Genomic DNA, 22717 nt, shown 5'->3' with positions numbered 1-22717 from the left:
ATGGAAGGCCACCTACTATATGATCCATTTCTATGAAATGCCCAGAACAGACAAATCTACAGAGACAGGAAGTAGACCAGTGGTTGCCAGGGGCTGGAGGGAGAGAGAATGGGAGTGACTGCTAATGAGTACGGGGTTTCCATTTGGGGTGATGGAAATATTCTGGAATTAGTGGTGATGGTTGTGCAACTTCGTAAATATATTAAAAATATCACTGAATTGTTCATTTTAAAAGGGTGAAATTTATGGTATATGAATTATATGTCAAAAAATGTAAGTGAGCTGAGTAAATATCATTCCATCTGCAACAATGAAATTAGACTTGCTTATTATAATGCAGCCTGAGGCCTCCTCTGGCTAAGTTCTGACCAGCTGACTGAATCTCTCCATTTACCAGCGTCTTCATCTGTAAAATGGGACAATAACGTTACCTAGTCAGAAAGATCAAATGGAAAATGCACGAAAGTGATGAGCAAATTGTGTCCTGCCATCAAGTGTCTGTGTGCACACTGGCTACTTCCATCAGAGGCTCCCTGAAGGAACAAAGAGAAGCCAGCACCCCGAGCTGATGGATGAGAGGCCCTCCCCAACCTGACCCTCCCCTCTGGTCCTGCCCCCTCACCTCGGGGGTCAGCGCGTTGTTGTCTGAGGTCTGACTGGACAGCAGGATGTGTGTGAACCCCTCTTCCTTCCGCACGACAATGTCCCGAAACCGACAGTTGCTTTCATTCTGGCGGACGCTGTACCTGAGCCTCTTGTCAAAGACGTAGTCCTTCTCCGTGTCCAGCTTCCTCTTCACCGAGCTGTGCATGTTCAATCCCCCGTTGGTCAGAGCAGAGCCTTCCAAAATCAGATAAACCAAGTGAGACACTAAGACAGGAACCATCGTGCAAGAGCAAGCTCAGAGAGCATTCAGATTGTCACTGGAAGGGTCGGATGTGGCTGGGACCCCCAAGCAGCCTCTGCTCTGGGTGGTGTAGGGCCTGGGCCACACTTGCTAGATCTCCAAATTCAGAAGAGAATAGAGAGGGCTCTCTGAAAAGAACCCCATGTGATCCTTGATTCCCCTCTCCCACACACAGGCCTGCTTCTGCTTGGACGCCTTTTAGCAAAAAGGAACCACCGCTTTGAAAGCGTACGGCCACAAGACAAAACAAAAGACTTGCAGCTCTATTTGTAACCATCAAAGATTGGGAGCAACCAATATGTCCTTCACCAGGTGCATGGACAAACAAACAATGGTCCATTCATACAATGGGGTATCATTCTACAATAAAACTAAGTTAGCTATCAAATCACAAAAATACAGGAACGAATCTTAAACGCAGACTAAGTTAAAGAAGCTAGTCTGAAAAGGCTACACATTGCCTGAATCCAATTATACAACATTCCAGAAAAGGCACAGTGTAGAAACTGTGAAAAGGTCAGTGGTTGCCAGGAGTTCGGGTGGAATGAGAAGAGGTGGATAGGTGAAGCTCAGGGGATTTTTTTTTTTTTTAGGGCAGTGAAACTGTTCTGTATGACACCATAATGGTGAATACGAGACATTACACATTTGTTGAATCCCAAAGAACTTTACAGCACAGACAGCGTACCTTACAGTATACAATTTTTTAAAAAAATGAAGAAACTGGGAGATTCCCAGGATGGAATGCAGCATGTGATCAAAGAATGTAACTGTATTACAAATGTAGGAAACCACCTCGCTGAAGGGGGTGGGGAAAGGGAAGCCTAGGGCTGAGAGGAGTCTGTAAAACTACTGGCAAAATAACCTGTACAGAAGTGTGTACTCAGTTGACAAAGCTGGTTCCCATGGGAGTAGGTAGGAGTTAAAATTTTTGATACCATGATACATCTGTGCTGGAAATGAACAGCTAAGTAGACAGTGAAGCAGATGACGGAACAAGTTTTCTCACTGTCAGCGTGAGACTTACAGATAAGCAAGGGAAGGAGGTTAGAATGATCCACGTGATGACGGATTAGAATTAAAGACATCAACGTGAGCTCAGATTTATTAGCTTACTACAGTTACAGATGACTACATACAGAAATATTTATAGATAAGTGTATGTACACAGGTTAATATATACGCATGTATTTCCTTATTCTGTCAGCTGAGAGAATCAATGACATGCCAATAGCAGCAAGCACACCCAGGGCCCAGATCTCGATGTCTGATACCGTTCTCAAGAAAAGGAACCAGGGCTCCCTGGAGAAATGGCTGATTCTAGGAAACACATCAGATAGGCTTGTCATGGCTGAAAGAAAGGAAGCACTAAATTTATTTTTTAATTACCTTACGATGATGGGGTTTTCTAAAAGGACACAGAGCAGTTAAAGAGCTCATGATGGCCAAGGATGGAGCAATTTGAGCAACAAAATCAAGTAGTATTGCATTATAACTGAAAGGGTAAAACCAAGATCCACATGTCCACACTGATATAAATACATGACGGAGTAAGTGGGTAAATGGGAGAGAAGAGACAATTCTCCCATACACAAAAACTCGATAGTTTGTGCAGACACTCTGCCTTCAAGGGGGAGGAGCGTAACATCACACTTCCTAAGTGTGGGCTGCACACAGTGACTCCTTCCAAACAGTACAATATGGAAAGTTGGGGGCTGGGGTGAGTAACTGACAGCGGAGAACCCTGATGGACAGTTGGAGAAGCCAAGACCACCTCAGCCAGATGATCAAGGTCAACATCCACAGTGATAAGTCAAGGTGACAGCATGTACCCTTGATTATGATGGGAAGAGAGTGGCACTTCACCTCTGTGGTCTTCCTCTCAGTAACCCACATCATGAGGCCATTGTCAAACAAATGCAGATGGAGGGGCGTTCGGCAAAGGACCTAATCAGTTCACTTCAAAGCTGTGAAGGAAAGTCTGAACCTCGCCATGATGACTAGAAAGCCAGGAAAGTCTGAGAAACGGTCACAGCCAGGGGGGACCAAAGGAGATGTGGGGATGAAAAGTAATGTGGGATCTAAGAAAACCTGACTGATGTATGGACTTTAGTTAATAATAATGCATCAATACTGGTTCATCAACTGTAACAAATGTACTACACAAATGCAAGATATTAATAATAGGAGAGGCTGAGTGTGGGCATATAGAAACTCTTTGTATTAGCTTCCAAATTTCTCTGTAAACCTGAGCCAGTTTAAAAAGTGAAGTTTATTTGCCCTGGCCAGTGTTGCCCAGTGGCTTGAGTGTTGGCCCACACACTGAAGAGTCAAGAGTTCGATTCCTGGTCAAGGGCATGTACCTGGGTTACAGGTTCAATCCCCGGCCCGGTTGGGGCACATGTGGGAGGCAACCAAATGATGTGTCTCTCTCACACATCTATGTTTCTCTCTCTCTCTCTCTCTCTCTCTCTCTCTCTCTCTCTCTCTCCTCCCTCCCACTCTCTCTAAAGCAATGGAAAAAAAAATATCCTTGGGTGAGGATTAACAACAAAATGGGAAGTATATTATAATGAACACATTTCAACAGTAAGTTAATAATAAATTTTTTAAAACCACAACACACTTCTCGGGTGATTCTGACATGCAGGCAAGTTTGTCGTGGCCCAGGAGTTCTTACACTTGAGCAGGCATCAGGACCCCCTGGAGAAAACCCAGCCTGCCGGGCCCACCCCACAGTGCTGCCATCACTCCCAAGACCAGGCTCTGAGAAGCAGGGTCCAGACAACCCAGGTATCCTCCATCACCAGGCAGTTCCCCACCCCCAGGCGTGAGAAGTCTCCCTCAAGCCCTAGACTTGGAACAGTGATGAAGGCCTGGAAGTCTTGAGTTCAGCATTTCTGCTGGGGGCACGGGATGGAGCCCCATCTCAAAACAACCTCACTAGGCTGCAGTGATGTGGGAGGAAGACTACAAGGAAACAAAGAGAAGGATTTTACTCTGTGCTAAGCATTACTGGACCTTTCATTTCATTTTTGGCAAGGAAGGGAACGAAGTCACGATGGAGACGGCAATGCTGCATCCCAACCAGGAGCTGGTCCCCTGAGGCCAAACCTGGCCCCCTTAGGAAAATTACTGTGGACAGAGTGGACTCGTCCTGGCTGCTTATCCTCAGAGAGCAGGATCGAATGACATACATATTTAAAGGACCCATGATATAAGTAAACAAGGAATAAATGTTAGCTTTTGTTTTCTAGTCATCGTGGACCGGCTCGACATAAAAGTATTTCAATGATCCTCTCTCTCCAGCAACATTGTAAGCATTGTGAGGGCAGGGCCACTGTCACACACAACGCAGGCCAGCATATCACCTGTGCACCGGAAGTCCACGGGAATTGTTCCTTGGCCTCTGGAGCCCTGGGTCCGCCTCTGGGTGGACTCAGATCCTTAACTAGTATTGGGGGTCCTGGAAGCTCAAGAAGCAAGCCAAAGGCAGAGACCAGGAAGTACTTCACCCGACCCCTCCTCGGGAATGCTGGGTCTCCCCGAGGTGAGCGCCCAGCCTGGAAGGGGCACGAGGCAGCGGTGCCTGTGTCCTCCCCGCTGCCCCGAAGCTGCCTAGTCTTGTACTTTTCCATCACTCGAAGCAACTGGGCTTTGTCAAACACCACAATGCCGGTAAAGTGATTCAATGAACTCTGGAAAGTAAACTTGAGCATTTAATTAAAAGGCTTGTGTAAAGGGAGCTGTGTCTTCAGGGTAACCTCAAAACCTTCAGCTCCTAGGAGGGACCTCCTAATTGGGGCTGGCCACAGTTTCTGCAGGAGCCCAGGCGGATCCGGATCCATGGGGCGGTCCTGGGGGCAGAGGTGATCGCGTTACGGCCTGGGGAGAAGTCAGAACCTCAGGGTGCTGGTACATAAATGCTTTCCAAGGCTGGGAAGGGTCTGAATAAAATCCTCTCATGCCCCAACCAAACTAAGATGCTAATTAACAGTGATATCAAGGAGGAGGATGGGAGGGTTAGCTGTGTTGAGCTCTATATGTTGTCTCTAAATTTCTCAGCAGTCTGATGAAATCACCACGGTGAGTCCATTTTGCAGATAAGGAAAAGTGAATACTGTGCTGGAAGCCACAGAGGTAAAGCCAGGATAGGAGGTAGCTGTCTCTCATTGGATTCATTAATTCACTTAAAATCTATTATCACCTCCCTATGGGCTATCACAGTGTCCTGCAAACTCATTAGCCAACAGAGCCAAATATCAACAGTACAACGATTGAAATTTCTTTTGAGAGCCAAAGTTTTTAAAACTTAAACTTCTCCTAACGCCACTTCTTCAATATAGACTCGCCCAGGCCATGGTATTTTGTGGAAGAGCCACACTCAAGGGGTCAAAGAGCCACATGTGGCTCGAGAGCCGTGGTTTGCCGACCACTAGTATCATACTAGAGGATGGATATCCAAAAAATAACTGAAAAAATAAGATCCCTACCCTTACGGAGCTTGCTTGGTGGGGGCAGTGAAAAGTAAAAAAGTCAATTAATACTGCATTAGATCCTGTTTCTGATTGTAAGTGGCTACAACGGGCCCTGTGTTTTAGAAGGCCCAGAGGAAAGTCATCCCAGAGCCCAACAAACTAACTTCACACAGAGCTGCCCTCAAGCCTCTCCCCTTCTGGGGCATTGAACCTTCGAAAAGACTGCAGCAAGCTGGCAGGGAAGACGCCATGGGAAATAGAACATTCCAGAAGCATGGAAGTCTAGGGCTTTGCTGCCAGACAGTGTAAGAAGCCCAGCCCTACATTTGCTAATTGGGAGAAGCTATGAAGAAGTCACATGAGCTTCTTGAGCATTTGTGTCCTTGATTATTAGATGGGGTCAATAGTACCTGCTTTTCAGGGTTGTTGAGATATTTCAATTAAAGAACTGATATGGGATTTAACAAGTGCCCAGCTCATCCCAGGCACTCCGTAAGTGTTAGCTGAAGGACACTAAGTCATTTCACAAAAGAGGAACTAACTGGTGAGTCCTCAAAGCCTGACATGCCTGTTCCCAGACCACACCCTCCCTCTAAGCCTGAGGCACAGACCCAGGCCAGGCGATGGGGCATTCCAGGCACAGGGAACTGACCGCCCTGCTGAGCTGGAAGTGAGGGTGAACCCAGTGACAGGCCAGCGTTCAGGCCTCCCCATTCCCTCTCATGAGCTGTAAGGCTGGTGGCTCAATATCCACTCTGTGCCCCCCACTTCCCACGTGTGGAATGGCAGAAACCATTCCTGCCTCACAGAATTGTCGTAAAGTAAAAGGAATGATGTGCGCTGCACTTCTGGGACATAGGAAACCCTCCATCATGCTCCCTCCTTCCATTTCCTTCGAACCTTCTCACATGCCTTCCTTCCGAATACAAAGGACTATCTGCCATTAAGAAGACTAAAAAAAAAAAAAAAGAAGGCTCCATAACATCAGGCTCTGACACAGACCCTCTGCTCCAAATACACAGGTAAATACTGGGCTCACCAACACGATCACAGTCTGTGCGTATGAGAGGGAGAACATCAACACAAAGTAGGAAGTGAGGCTGAGAGCGGGAGTGGTGGGCAGGGGGTAGATTCAGGGGCAGCAGAGAGCACATTTCCCATGAAAGATGGCAGAGGGGACCCAGGCCCTCGGCCTGACACGAGGGGGTGGCATGAGGCCCTGCCAGGAAAGCACAACCACAATACCAAACCATGTGTTGCCCAAGGCTAAGGCGTTATCTGGACCAGGTGGAGGCAAACACAACTATTAGAGAGAGAGAGAGAGGGAAAAGAAGAGAAAGCAAAGAATAACAAAACACTTCCTTCTTGAAACAAGCCTGTACTCCAAAATTCCAAAACACGAAGCTATCTAATGCTTAGAAATCTAGCCCACAAAATCAACACTTGTGACATGAAATATTCCAAATAAAATAAAATGAATATCATAAAACAATCTGACAAGGACTTTAAAACAGGAATGTTTAGAATGCTCAAAATGAACATGGGTAAGGTAAAGAATTAATTAAAAACCAAACAAATGGGGCAAAAAAAATATTTGCATATCACAGATAAAAGACAAAGGTCCCCAAATTGTAAAAGTATAAACACTAAAGACAAAAGGACCAAAATGTCCTCCAATAAAAAATGAACAGACATTCTTATTAAACATAAGAAAAGATTTCAGCCCTAGCCAGTTTGGCTCAGTGGATAGAGCGTCGGCCTGCGGACTCAAGGGTCCCAGGTTCAATTCCAGTCAAGGGCATGTACCTTGGTTGTGGGCACACCCCCAGTAGGGGGTGTGCAGGAGGCAGCTGATCGATGTTTCTCTCTCATCGATGTTTCTCACTCTCTATCCCTCTCCCTTCCTCTCTGTAAAAAATCAATAAAATATATTTATTTTTAAAAAGATTTCAACTTGACTCAATAATGCAAATTAAAAATCATAGGAAAAGAAATAAAGATTAAAACTATACTGAGATACCATTTTACCCACCAACTTGGCAAAAGTTCAAATTCTTGACACAATACTCATCTAGAGAGGATGTGGGGAGTCAGGCATTCTCTTCATTGTGGGTAGAATGCAAAATGGTACAACTGCTAAGGAAGAAAATTTGGCAATATCTAACAAAACTACTATGCACTTATTCTCAACCCAGCAATCCCACTTCTAAAATTTTAACATGATAATATGCTTCTAGCAGTATAAAATATATATGTGCGTAATTTACACTGCAAAATATGGGAGGAGGAGAAGTAAGGAAGTGATCAAAAGAATAACCATTCAAAAGGACATAAGAGGCAGCTCCAAGGGCCTCCCACTAGCAAACTCTGGGATAATTTGAACATAAAAATAAGTAAGGGCAGTAAATGGATCATAAACTGTTGCACAAAATAAGAATCCTCAAGTCTGCAATGATAATAGATGAGATGACAAACAGACAGACAGACAGACTGACAAATGATGGATGGATAAGTGAGAGCAATATCATATTAAGTATTTCAGTTAATCTTCAGACAACATTAGACAAACCCAAAGTGAGGAACACTATGTAAAATAACTGCCTTGTAGTCTTCAAAAATGTCAGAGTCATTAAAGACAATGGAAGACTGAAAAATTGTTCCAGATTAGAGACTAGAGACATGACAACTAAAGTGATCACAGGATTCTGGACTGAACTCTATATTGGAGGGGAAAATTATCTAAAGGACATTATTGAGATAATAGAAAAAATTGAAATATGGACCACAAATTAAATAAAATTATTCATCAATGCTAACTTCTTGAAGTTCATAACTGTACTATGTTGAGTTACGAGAATATTCTTTTTCTTAGAAAATACCCTTACTAAGTATTAAGGGGTAAAGATGCATGACATACACAATCTACACTAAAATGGTTAAGAAAACAATAACTTGTATAACCAAATGGTTCAGAAAGAGGATAATCATTTGTATAATAATTTGTATATGAAATATAAGTGTGTATGTATGTATGAGTATATTTACACACACACGTACATATGCACACATAGAAAGGGAGCAAACATGGCATAATGTTAAAAACTAGTAGATCTGAAAAGGATTTCTTTACAATGCTTTCTGTAAATTTGAAATTATTTCAAAGCAAAAGGTTAAGTAGATTTAAAAACAAATATTCTGCAAATAAAAATGAAATTAAAATTCAATACAAGGGATAATTCTAGGAAAAGAATATTTGAAGAGGTAACAGCAGAATATTTTCCAGGACTTAAAAAAAAAAAAAAAACAGGTTCTTAGCTTGAAAGAGCACTTTGAGCATGAAGCAGGATAAAAGATAAATGATAATAAAACTGCACAATGTCATGGGGAAAAGAAAAGATCTTAAAATATAGCATGGAGAGAAAAAATTATCTAAAAGGAATGACAGACTAATAGCAAAAGCAATAACAGAGTGCTAAAAAATGAACTATCATCAAAATGCTGAGAGAAAATAACTATAAAATTCTTCAACCAAAAATGTCATACCCAACTAAAACAGCATTTAAAGGTCTAAGTAAATGGGCATCTTCAGATATCCCACAACTATGAAAATTTATCTACTGCAGCCTCTAAAAGAATTATAAAGAAAAACTTCAGCAAATCAAAAAATTAATTCACGGAAAGACAAGATAAAAGAAAAAAAATAATTTTTACAAATGTAGTGAATATAATTACTGGCTGCAAAAGATAATAAAAATAATGTTTGGTATTTAAACAACATTGGGAAGACAAAACAAAATCAAGATGTACAGAGAGAAGTTAAAGTAAAAAAAAAAATCCTCCTTGCTATATTCAATAGGAGGACATTATATTTATTAGAAAAAAATTACAGTTAAGTATGTATGCTAAAAGTTAAGAATCAAAATACAATCTATACCCAGCTTTCAAAACAGCCCAGGGAGAGGGAATATATAAAACATATCAACACAATAAAAAAAGCATAAAAAGGTCAGGGGATAGGGACGGGAGAGGGAGCAGGGAAATAGAATGATAAAAGTAAAATGCAAAATAGGAGAGAAAAACCAAAATAATATATTAATAGATCATTAATCTGAATAGATTAAATTCATTTATGAAAAGATAGAGATAAGATTGGACAAAATAATAAAGGATCCAGGTGTATTGAAGATTCCCTAAGGAGAGACTCTTAAAGACAGAAAAAGGCATCTTAACTCAGGCAGTGGGGGAAAGACACCTGCCCAATGCGCCAAAAATTGGCAGAATAACTCCAAAATTGTTAAGAAATGGTACATGGCTGTCAATGTGCAGCAAGAAAAGCTGTGTGAGGAAATACACTACAGTTGGTAGGATACCCAAGCACAAAAACAAACCTGTTATCTAACAGACAAGGGGCAGCTGCCCTGAGACTAGGAGGGCAGAAGGTAAAGGGCTGAAGGAGGCCACAGAGGACTGGACAGACAAGGGACAGATCACAGGACACTTCTGCCACGCAACCTCAGTTTCAGGAGACACGGCCACTCTACACAGGGCTCAGAGTCCGTGCTCATGTACCACCCAGAACATGTCACACCCCCAGGCACAGAAGAGCATCAAGCTCCCTCTGGACAGGGAAGAGAGGAGAAAAAGCTTAGACAGAGGATGCTATCCCCCAGTTGAGAGATGTGTTGTCCTGCTGGTTCCACATGTACAAAGTCTTTCTTTTATTATCATGGGCAACAGGAGCCATCTACACATGCCCAGAATAATCCAAAATGGTGACTTCCAGGGCCGGTACAGCATCAATCTCAAAGTCTTTTCTCTCAATTGCTCACCATAATGCAACAATTCTATTTTGTTGAGTGCTTACTGTGTGATTCACATTGCTTACCTCATTCAACCCTAATAAAAACCATGTAAGGCACTATTCTATCCCAATTTTACAAAAAAGAAAAGCAAAACTCAAAGTCATGCCACTAGAAAGTGCCTGGAAGGGTCCACACCAGCAACTCTAAACTTGATGTTAACTTGACTCAAGCATCAAGACTCTGAAACCTAACCTGTTCTCAGGCCATGCCCCTGGTGTTGGCTCTGAGGGATCTTTTGCTTTTCTTCCTAAGATCCCAATCTTTGCTAAAAAAGAATGAAAGAAGATTTAGTCATTACACCTGGCTCTGGTGTCACATGATATTGTTACCAAGCCACACTCGTTTCCCGGCATTATCATCATCTGTACACCTGCCTGATGCCCCCACTAGATGCTGGGCTCTTTGGGGAAAGACTGAGAGTTATTCATTTTTGTATCTGAAGCACTGAGCTCAGTGCCCAGAAGATAGAAACTACTCAATACACCGTTCAATCAAGTGAACGAATAGGCGAATAACAAATGGAGGAAACTACAGTTTATGATCCAAAAAATGACTGGTGTGGTATTGTCCTGTGCACCAAAAGGTCACCAGTTCAATTCCCAGTCAGAGCACATGCCCAGGTTTTAGGTTCTGTCCCTGGTCAGAGAGTGTGTGGAAGGCAACTGATCAATGTTTCTCTCCATCTCCCTTCCTTTCTCTCTCAAATCAATAAAAAAAATTTTTTTTTAATGGAGGAAACTAACTTATGCAACACATACTGTATACAACCTTATTGTACTTTGTACCAACCTCATAATTAACTCTCCTGAGGTTGGCCATTCTGTATTCATTTCTCAATGTGTTGATCACACTTCCAAACCTTTATATTGGTTATATCAGTGGTCAGCAAACTGGGGCTCGCGAGCCGCGGTTTGCCGCTCTATTGACTAATGAGTTTGCCAACCACTGGGTTCTATGTATGAAAACACTGGTTTTCTAAATCAGGTTGATCTCACACCTAGATGACACTGTACTCATATCACACCTGGCCCTCCTGCCTCACAACAGCTGAGTGAGATATCACCTCTCAAAGATGCCCCGGGAGAGAACACAGCGTGAGTGCTATGAAGTTTCCTTCCCTCGAGAAGAAAATAGTAACACCTTGGGTGGTTTGAGCTACTAGAATACAAAAGGGAGAAGTCAAGATCCCAGAAACATTCTCTCTCCTGGGACGCTCTTCCTCTCTTGCCCTCATCCTCCTCACTGCAGCTCCACTGTTACCTGCTTAGGAATTCTTCCAGAACAGCTCACCCCTCTTCTCGTGGCTGTTTGTACATCCTTCTCTTTTAACAGCCTTTACACTACAAGTAATCATTCTGCAGGATAATTATCTTGCAAATCCTGACATAACTTTTCTCACATGTTTGACTCCCTCCTCACCCTCACACAGATTCTTAAAAGCAGGGGCGCCCTGATGGGTTTGGCTCAGTGGATAGAGCGTCGGCCTGCAGACTGAAGGGTCCCAGGTTCGATTCCAGTCAGGGGCAAGTGCCTTGGTTGGGGGCACATCCCCAGTGGGGAGTTTGCAGGAGGCAGCTGAATTGATGTTTCTCTCTCATCGATATTTCTATCTCTCTCTCTCTCCCTTCCTCTCTGTAAAAAATCAATAAAATACATTTTTTTAAAAAGCAGGGGCTATGTTGGTCATTCCTCTATCTTTAGAAACAGTGCAGCCCAGCACATAGAAGGGGCTCCATCACTACTGAATAAATAAGTGAGCAGATAAACAAGTAAGTGCTACATGTATAATGGAGGGCCTGCAGAGGTTCCTACCTCCTGGCCAGAAAAGGCCACGTGAGAGTGAGAAGCTGGAAAGCAGGGTAAGGAAAGTGCAGGGAATCGGCTCCCAGCCCCATAAAGGCCAAGAGCCAGGTGCTTCCCTTCCTGTCCACTCTCCTCAGCTTCCCAGTCCTGATCACTGACTTAGGAAGCAGATACAATTCGCAGACAGAAGTGGGGACTGGGACCACCCTGAGGGTTGGGTGAAGGGCGAGCTTAAAAAAGCAAGAGAAGACCCATTGGGGTTAGGGTTTTCCAGCTGCAGTTCTCAGAAGAGAGAGTGATGGCTCTTGTGCCTGAGAACTGTTCCCTAGTCTGTGATTGACTCACCAATGATCCCTAAAGCATGGCCAACCGTTCTGGGGGGTGTACCAAGAGGGGAAGTGAGAGGGTGAAACGTTTACATGTCAAGACTATTTTTCTGGCCTGGCTGGTGTGGCTCAGTGATTGAGTGATGACTCACGAACCAGGAGGTTACGGTTCCATTCCCAGTCAGGACACATGCCCGGGTTGGGGGCTCAATCCCCAGTGGGGGGCATGCAGGAGGCAGCCGATCAATGATTCTCTCTCATCACTGATGTTTCTTTCTAGCTCTCGCTACCTCTCCCTTCCTCTCTCTGAAATCAATTTAAAAAAAAAAAACATATATTTTAAAAACAAGGCCCTTTTTCTGTCTCAGCATATCAGATTCAGCAGCTGGGACAGCAGCTTCTTTCAACAGGAGCCAGCTGGGTGGTCAGGATCTTTAGAGGTGGGAGAAGGGAATAGAAATTGGGAAAAAAACAGCAGTCACTCCACCTACTTATGTCATGAGAGTTCAAAATGCCTAACCTGCACCTGAACTCTGTGTTTCATGGCTGCTCACTGTCACCATATACAGAATCCCTGATCTCGGGGCTGAATTCAACAGCAATGCTCAGATTTGCAGGTAGATTTTTAAAATCTTACTTAGCCATGTTAGCCATCATCTAGCATGTTATAATTATGCCTCCTGAGATAATTCACACACTACAAATTTCAAGGAAGTTTAGGTTCAAGGATTATTTAGAATTGCTAAGAGTAGCGATCATACATCTTATGATGTTTATTGTCAGGCATCTAAACAGCAGAGCAAAGCATGAATTTAAAATGCAAAGGAGACTGATTAAAAGGACCGTTTTCCATGGGTTAAATGTCTTCTGTGTTATAACCCTCCAAGGCCACGCCAACCCTCAAAGCACTCCGAGGCCAGAATCCTTGGCTCACAGAGAAAGATCCCCTAGGGCCGTGGTCGGCAAACTGCGGCTCGAGAGCCACATGCGGCTCTTTGGCCCCTTGAGTGTGGCTCTTCCACAAAGTACCACGGCCTAGGCGAGTCTATTTTGAAGATGTGGCATTAGAAGAAGTTTAAGTTTTAAAAATTTGGCTCTCAAAAGAAATTTCAGTCGTTGTACTGTTGATATTTGGCTCTGTTGACTAATGAGTTTGCCGACCACTGCCTAGGGTCTTCAAAGTATAAAGCAACCCTACTGTAAATTCATTTTCTCATCTCTTCTTGCCACTCCTCTACTCACAAACTCTACCTTCTGACCTTATCCTGTTCTCCAGACTGAACTCCCTCTCCTGCCCCTGAAATACCCTAATTTCCAGGGCTGTTCCAGGTTCTCTAAAACACTGCACTTTCCTGCTTCTGGAGCTTTTGCTTCAGCTGTCCCCCGGGCCTAGAATGCTATTGCCATTTACCTTCACACATCAAATCCTCAGGGCCACCAGCATTGCTTCTCTTCCAGACAGCTGTCTCTTTCTCCCCAAGAGCCCAGGAATGGGGCACCCCTGGGCCCCTGAGGCGGTCTGCCCAGGCCCTTCCGGAGTTCTCAGCACACTCAGCTCTGCAGCTGGTCATTGGGACCATCTGATCCCTTAATTAGCTTAATGAGCTTCAAGTTCTTTGGAAGAGAGGCTAGTCCTCTCTCTATTCCCAGGTGCCAGCACCCAGTGGGAGCAAAGTCAATGCCTCTTTGACTGTATTGTAAGGGGGGGAGGGAGGGATGGCAGAAATGATCTCAAAAGGCTAAGGGAAGAAAAGGGTTTCCAACCATGAGGCGGCTCTCCTCTGCGCATGCAGGTAACAGCAGCAGGTAAGAATATGGGCCTGGAGCTAGAGACCACTAGATCTGAATCCTGGAATAGTCACCTACCAACTGACAGACCACAGCACAGGTGGGTTACTTGCCTCCATATGCCTCAGTTTCCTTATCTGTAAAATAAGAGAAAGAGACCCTACCTCCTAGGACAAACTGAGTTACTGTGGCTTAGAACAGGGCATGGCTCCTGGCACAGGCTCAATAAATAAATGTTGGCTTTTTCTGACATGGTATGTAAATTGTTTATTTATCTGTCTTTTCCTTATTTATTTGCTTTCTTCCCTAAATTGTGAGCATCTTGTCTCATTCATGGTTATATTCCCAGAGCGACGCACACAGTGACTCACTTCTAGATGCATAGAGCTGGCTTCTAGCAGTCACTAAATGTTTGATGAAACAAGCATAAATGGAGTTTATTGGTGATGTCACATACTTTACACAAACATTTTAATAAAATACAGTTCTTAGCATCCAGAACATTTCCCCTTCTCTTTGCCTGACCAAACGCTTCTCATCTTTCAGGCCTCAGGTTAGACGTGGGCCTCTACCACCTGGAAGTCCTTTCTCTAACCTCCTAATTCCAGTGGGTTCTGCACTCATGCAGGGCACTCGCTCGCACATCACTGTGTGCTGTAAAGTTCAGCCACTTTCTCAGGTTTTCCCAATGGAGTGTGAGCTGGGCAAGGACAGCAACCATCTCTTACACACATCCATGGCCTCGGCACCCAACACCATGCCTGGCACACACGGGTACTCAGTAAACCTGTGGCCAATTGTTTCTCTTTCACCATCAAGTGCCAGGAGGAGTCGTTGGTGGGAAGCCAGACCAGCAATGGGACGTCGCGTTTAAACTCCAGGGGATCAGCACAGATCCACTCCTCACCAGTGTGAAGAAGTGCGAGAGAATTGAGAAAGGGGCCAAAGGTGGGAAAAACCACCTGACTTCTTTTTTACAGAAGAATTAAGAACTTGGAGACAGGAACCTCCAGCCCAGTAGCACTGTCACCAAGATGGCAGGTGGAAGACTCAAGACTGACTTCCGTCGAGGACAGAAGTGACGGGGCCAGTCGTCCCGCTGCCCAGAAGTGGGGCCTCTTGAATTCACTTTGCTGGTTTTCTTAAGCAGATTAAGAATTAATATCCTAGTATTGATGGCAAAGCAACAGGGCATATGGTGGGAGGGTAAGAAAGCATGCCTCTGAGGAAAGCAAGGGGCTCCATAAGCATCGCGGTCTAAGAAGGGGGGGGGGGGGAGAGAAATTAACATTCTCTCAGCACTGACATGAGCCGGGACCCATCATTTAATCCCTTGTGGTAAGTACTGTTATTCCCATAGTGCAGAGGGGAAAGCCGAGGCCCCAGAGCTGGTGAGAGCTGCCCAGTCAGTGACTCAGCCAGAGACAGTTTGCACTTGAATTCAAAGCCCACACTCATGCCTTCCAGTTTCTTCCTCACCACGCTGCCTCCAAAGTTCACAGCAAGTCTTTGTTTTTGTTTTCACAGCAAGTTTTAAAGAGAAATCTCAAAATCCTTTCTGTAGCTGGGACTTCTACTAAGAAATCCACTGCATTTCCTCTTCCATCGCGAGGGACTACACCAAGAACAGAAAATACTACCCAAATGAAATGCACTCTGCTGCACATGATCCCGCACAACCCTTGATGGAGCGCAGTGTGTGTGTGTGGGAGGGAAGGGGGGCGTGGGGGAGTGGAATGAACCCAGGAGCTTAATTAAGATCTGGTGAGACTGTGTGAATATTAAGGGTGAAGAAGCGTAGCAAGTCGGGCCTTCATGGCAGATGGTGAAAACAACTCTCAGATGAGACAGGGGAAAGGGAATCCTTCAGCTGCTGCAAAGAGCCCTGACAAAACACTAGCTCTCCATGACAGGCTCAGGAGCAGGAGCGCAGTGAGATGGCAAAACAAGCCCAGGTGGAGGGGTGATACCGCGACAGTGCGGGGAGCATTTAGCAGGTATGAGGAGAATTCACGGTGGGGCCTCAGGACCCACATCTGAAGCAGGGAAGGCTTCTTGCTTCCTCTTTTGTCCATTCATTCATTCACTCCATCATGTGGCGGGTATTTCTTAAGCACCTACTCTATGCCTGGCACTGTTAGGTGCAGGAGATGCAACTGTGAGGGAAAACAGAGTCCAGGCCTGCCCCAGCGGAGCTCATGGCCTAGTGAGGGAGGCAGAGATTATCCAGGTAATCAGGCTGTGGCCATTTCAAATGGGGGTGAGCGCTGTCAGTGAAGTAACACGGTTCTACGTGTGCAAACGAAACTGGAGGCTGACCTACAAGGGGGGTCAGGGGAGGTTTCCACTGCTTGAGCGAGCCATGGAGGATGGAAAGGTGAAGTACTCACAAGTGGGCTGGAGGGGAGGGGAACACAGGGAAACGGTGTGGGGAAGGGTGGGAGGCAGACCTGGAGAGTGCAGGCTGCATGAGGGCTTCCTTCCGCCTTCCAGAAAGAATCTAAAACATCATCCTGGCTCCATCTGTCTGGTTCTTCAGCCGACCCTGACGTACAGGGAATTCCCCGGGGGCCTCCAGTCTCCCCTGGGGGTGGTCTTTGGAACTGGCTGGGCTCCCACAGTCTTTGTGACCTGGTGTCACACACCCACATGCGGACCCAGGCTCTGTGGCCCTGTGCATGCTGTCATCTGTCATCCCACCATTCATTCTGGCTCATTCTATCAGACTCGGCTTGCATTTCACCTCCTCCAAGGAGCCCATTCCTAACTCCCCTCCCAAGGTGGCTTAGGACTCTGCCTACAGCTCCCTCAGTGTCTTCTGCATATCTCCATGATGGCATAAGGTATTTCAATGATTTGTCTGCACAGTGTCTGGCATACAGCAGTTGCCCGGTGAGTACTGGTTGAGTTAACATATATAACAAAGGATAATATGCACAATATGTAATGTGCTCTAAAAATCAAATAGGAAACTACAAAGACCCAGGTAGAAAAATGGGCAAAGGACTGAAATAACAATAGCTAATATTTATCAAATATCAATCATATGCCAGGCAATATGCTAGGGGCTTTTTATGAATAAAATCACTTATACTTTATCCCAACTCCATGAGGTATGAATATATCTGCATCTTATGAATGAACAATTTGGCCCAGAGAAGCTAAGCAATTTGCCTGAAGCAATATGGCCAAATGCCCTTGTCCACCCATCATACTGAGTGTCACCTTCTCTATACTTGGCCCAGCTATGCTTGGGCCACTCCCAGGGAAAGAAACACAGCGGCGGGAACATGAGAAGATGCTCACCCTCGTCTGCAAACTAAAATCAAAACAGCAGAGGCTGGGGAAGCAGGACAATGACTGGCAATGCCAGGGCTGGCAAGAGTGTGCGTCCTTGGAGGCAGCCTAAATGCCCATCAGAGAGAGGACCACTTACCTGCACACTATAAAACCCTGGGCCGCTAAAGGGGGGAAGCAGATCCACACGCCTGACACAGACAGGTTTCTGAGTTTAAAGCAAGATGTTCTCACCATCTCCGACCTTTACTCAGATGTCATCTTCTCAGTGGAGGCCTTGGTTTCTTACCTGTGCGCGTGTGTCTGTATGTCTTTTCATCTAAGGCCCAGAGAAAAATCACTCAGGACCGGAGGGTCCAGCCGGCACGCCAAGTCGGCATCAAAGGAAGGCTGCCAGAGCTTCCTCAGGACCCAGGGAAAGGTGTGCTGATTTGAACCTAAATCCTGGAAGTGCCTTTTTTCCTGTATAAAATGGCTCACAGACCTCTGACAGCTTCAGCATCGCCAGACCTGACACCACATCCCAACGCCTCGCCTCGGTGTTCTGTGTCTACCCTGAGCCTCAGTTTCCCCACCTAGAAGCAAGACCATTCGTAGCTAACCCTGTTATGATGCTATGTAGTTAAGTTGCTAAACCCGCAAACCACTGAGGAGATGACGTAGTATCCGGACAGCAGACACAAAGAACGAGGCTTAGACTGTGGAAGGAGTTCAGCATCACCATAATCATCGGGGTGGGGGTGGGGGACAAGCTGTGAGTCTGGGGGTTCACCCCAATGGAAAGGAGAAGCTTTTCACTGATGGTGGCAAACTGATCTTTAGTACTGTTTTGCAACCCTCTGCAGGCTTTTACTGCTTGCACCTGGGGGTGGACTTCTACCCCCCCCCCCACCCCACTTACGTTGGTTTACCACTGATGATGAATGGCAACTTGGAAACAGCTCCTAAGGTGTTTTGTTTTGTTTTTTGGTGTGCTGCTTTTTTTTTTTTTTTTTTTTATGTGTTTGAGAGAAGAAAACTATCTGAGCTGGCAGGGAAAGTAATTAGTCCATTTCCGAATCTTGACAGTGGTCAAGATTCCATCTGCCTCTTTTGGATGCCAAAATCAAATCCAGGATCGGGGAACCAATTGGGAGCATGGATTTCGCCCCTTGGACCTGCCATGGGTCAAGTTCGCAGTCAGATTTTCCATCACAGCCTGGCACTTTCCTCTCAGAGGCGGTGGCCAAGTTGGACCGGTCTTCACATTACCACATAAAAGGGTTTCATTAGCACAAGTCACTTACTTGCCACACGTTGAAAGACAAAACATAAGAACCCCTTAGTTTTTTGTTGTTGTTATTGGTTTGGAAAATGACCCACTTTTGAAAAAGAAAAAGGTTGGTCAAAGTCTGTTGGCTTGGGAGTGGGTGTTTGAACTGTGTTAAAAGAACAGCTGTGCCCAGGGAAACACATACCTGTGTTAACAGAGGCCGCAGCATGGACACCCTCTGTGGACTTCCTGTGATTTATTAGATGTCTTGGGGCCGCTGCCCATGACACATGGGCTGCCCTGAGCCAGCTTCCCCTAGGCCTCTTCCAGGGACAAGCTGGGCACCATCAGAAGCAGTGGTGATTCTAAAGGTCATGAGCTGGGGTCCAGTTCAGGGCACAGAGTGAGAAGTTCCTGGCACAGTCATGATTTTGAGGAAGTATCGAGGATATGGTAGCAGGCCCGGGAGGGTTATTCAGGACTTTGACAACCATATCTTCAAGTGAAACTGACCTATAATTTTCCTGGCTCCTCCTCCCGTCTGGTCTGGAAATCCAGGTTATACTGGCCTCATCAACGGAGCTGGAGTGCTTTCTCTTTTTCTGTTCTCTGCAACCATTTGGATAAGAGAGGGGTTATCTGTTCTAGAATATTTGGTAGACTTGCCTGTAAAACCGCTGGGCCTTCTGAGCCTTCTCCCCTGCTTTTTTATGAGAGGTCTATAATGGCTGAGTTAATGACTTCTTCAATAGTTACTGCTTTATTCAGGCTTTCTAGTCCTTGTGTCTGTTTTGTTAGTTGTATTTTTCTACTGACCATTTTATCAGGTTTTCAAACTGAATGACATAGAGTTAGTCATAGTATCTCAGGCTTGGAAGGGTTACATGCATCCAGGGCAAACGCAAAAGGGTGAGTGAGCCCAAGAAGTGGCTCCTGCCCCACCAGCACTCCCGGCCCCATTCACGGCACGTGTGCGGAACCGACTGGGCAGTGATCTGGGGGCCAGCTCTGCCTGGGTTTCTCTTCTAATCCCAACCTGAACCTTTGTAACCTCAGTCTCCTCGATGGAGTGGGTACATCAACAGCTACCATTTAGGACTGCTATGAGGATCACGAAAAGTACTTTGTAAACTCCAAGGCCTCATCATTCCCATACTCTCAAACTTTCAATTTATAAATTCTCAAGAATGCAAACTTAAGGTCCAGCCCAAAGGCGCTTCAAATCTCCCCAATGCCACCAACTGGTATTCTCCTTGTTTTTCTTGAATTTATTGGGGTGACCTTGGTTAATAAAATTATACAGGTTTCAGGTGTACAATTCTGTAATACATCATCTGTATATTGTATTGTGTGTTCACCACCCCAAGTCAAGTCTCCTTCCATCACCATTGATCCCCCCCTTTACCCTCTTCTACCTCCCCCCACCACCTTTCTTCCCTCTGATAATCACCATACTGTTGTCTGTTTCTATGAGGTTGTTTTTTTTTTTGTGTGTTTTTTTGCTTAATCCCTTTACCTTTTTCACCTAGCTCCCGAACCCCCTCCGCTCTGACAGCTGTCAGTCTGTTCTCTGTATCTGTGAGTCTGTTACCACCAACCAGTATTCTCAATCACTGTCTGGAGCAGTGGTTCTGAAACTGGGTCCCTGGCCCTGCAGCAGTATCTGGGAACTTGCTGGAAATGCAGATTCTCAGCCCCCCTCCCCCAAACCTACTAAATCAGAAACTCTGGGGTTGGCACAGCAGTCTGAGTGGGGGGTTTGTTTGTTTTCTTATTTGTTTTTTCAATTTTAGTAATCTGTGTTTTAACCTCCCCCTCCGCCAGGATCTGATACTGGTTTGATGTTCCAGAGCCCTATATTCTTGAAAGTCCCAGGGCATGTCCCAAGCTCATGCTCAGTTCTGAAGTGCTGTTAAACTCCATTATGTTCAACAAAGAAAAAAAACTATAATCATGTTGAAAGAGTGCGTAGGAAGAGATAAATAAACATTATACAAGTGAAAGCTGAGGTAATTTTAAAGATCAATGGAGAGAACATGACGAATGCTGCACGTTGGTGTGGGATGACTCACTCGATGATAGGAACAATGCTGAAAACACGAATCAAGCACAGTGTCTGGGATGCAGTGCCTGCGCGACAGACAACAGTCTCGGGACACAGGGAAAATGATCTCAAATTCATAGAAATGTGAACACAGGGCCACAGGCTCAGCACCAAGAGTGGAAACTCACTGGCTTCATGGGAGCCCAGAGAATGCTGGGCATCTGTGTGTTGTGCTGGGGTTTAGAGTGACAGGTTGGCTCCTAGTTAGGGATGTTTCCACAGGTGAAAGGCTCACCTGAATCCGTAATGTGTCGATGCTCTAGCCCAGGGGTCCTCAAACTTTTTAAACAGGGGGCCAGTTCACTGTCCCTCAGACCGTAGGAGGGCCGGACTATAGTTTAAAAAAAACTATGAACAAATTCCTATGCACACTGCACATATCTTATTTTGAAGTAAAAAAACAAAACGGCAAAAGCACCCGCATGTGGCCCGCGGGCCGTAGTTTGAGGACGCCTGCTAGCCTATTTACTAGTAGGTCAGAGAGCACGAACCAGTCTTCCTGGACCAGACCACGGGAGTTAGCTAACCGAAAGTTTTCCCATACAGATGAAACTGCTCTGTTTTAGAGAAAAAGAGATGCCTGGTAGGAAGTGCATCAGCAAGGAGAAATTATGTCAGGTTTTAAACTTTGAAGGACCAAATCACATTCCCATTTACAAAGTGAAAATCCAACCATTATCTTTTGGATCTACCCCAATGGATCGATAAACCATCACTTACAACCAAACGCATCCACAGGAACTAATGGACATACATACCCAGGGCCATTAAAATTCAGCATTTAAAATGCAGAACCCCCCACCCTGTCTCCTGAGATCCCGATTCATTCAATTGGGGTGGAGCCCGTTTTTAACAAGCTCCCTAAGGGATACTGAGGCAGATGGTCCCCGGACCACAGGGCCGACTGCCATTGTGGAAGAAAAATTGGAATCAAGAGCCGTGCTGAGTCGCTTCACAAACACTGCTGGGGAGAATGCAGCCTGAAACCAAAACACCACCCTCCGGAGCCCCGATTTAGCACTTGTTCCCACAGCACAGATCAGGGAAGTCAGCAGTAAATGAGTAACGTGTTACATAATTTGCTTCTCTGTATGCAGAACCTTAATCCACCAAAGAGAAGTTAAAATCATATAAAAAGCAACAGCCCACCCCCAAAACAAATGTTGGGAAAGCGTAGCCAGGATCTCCCCAGCCACCTTCTGCGACACAAAGATGAGTCCTCGGTGCTGAAAACCCCATCAGCTCGCCCTTGTGCCACTGGGAAGTGGACCCTTTGGTAAAGGTGGCCAGGAACAGCGGGGGGAGAGGGGGTAAAAGAGGAGGAAGAGGACGTTCGTTCCACATGAGCACTGACATGGCATCATCAAGGCTTCCCTCTTGTTGAAAACATAAGTGGAAACATGTACTTGAGTATACCTCTGACCCGTTGCTGGAAATTTCTGGAACCACAACACACCTTCTGCCTTGGATCTTGTCCAAGAACCCCAAACCACCCTCTCTCTCTAGAAAGGATTCCCAATCTTTTGCTCTCCCCAGTTACCCCAAGACCTGAACAATAAGCTAGTTCTCACCGGAGTGTTAAAGGCTGACAGTGGTTGGGGCATTTATCACCCCAGCGACCACAGAAGATGTCCAGGCGGGAATGGCAAAGGCACACCATGTATATAACGTATGTATCACTCCTAATGAGCCAACCTCAGGAGTTCTCAACTGGTTCTAGACTGAGGTAGAGACATCCACTTTGAACTTATTGGAGCATATACTGTAAGTTTCAGAGGAATTAGTCCTTATCTATCTTTTTATTATGCTACTCCAAGCAGCTAAATAGTGACTAACCCTTAGGAAGTTTTCAAAAAAAATAAGTATTGAATTGACTTACACTGACATCTGATATAAAACT

General features: G+C 45.2%; 1 protein-coding gene across 1 annotated transcript in view; it reads right to left on the bottom strand.

Annotated features, from left to right (window-relative positions):
- CDYL2 (chromodomain Y like 2) overlaps window positions 1–22717 on the bottom strand; it is a 159941-nt gene that overhangs the window by 24316 nt on the left and 112908 nt on the right. Inside the window, exon 3 of the mRNA XM_054711032.1 lies at window positions 623–840. Within this exon, the coding sequence (XP_054567007.1) occupies window positions 623–840 (218 nt within the window). The remainder of the gene's footprint in view (window positions 1–622; window positions 841–22717) is intronic.

The sequence above is a fragment of the Eptesicus fuscus genome, chromosome 21, assembly GCF_027574615.1.
Source record: "Eptesicus fuscus isolate TK198812 chromosome 21, DD_ASM_mEF_20220401, whole genome shotgun sequence".
Taxonomy (NCBI): Eukaryota; Metazoa; Chordata; class Mammalia; order Chiroptera; family Vespertilionidae; genus Eptesicus; species Eptesicus fuscus.
The sequence above is the reverse complement of the archived record's forward strand: the minus strand, read 5'-3'. Positions and strand labels throughout refer to the sequence as shown.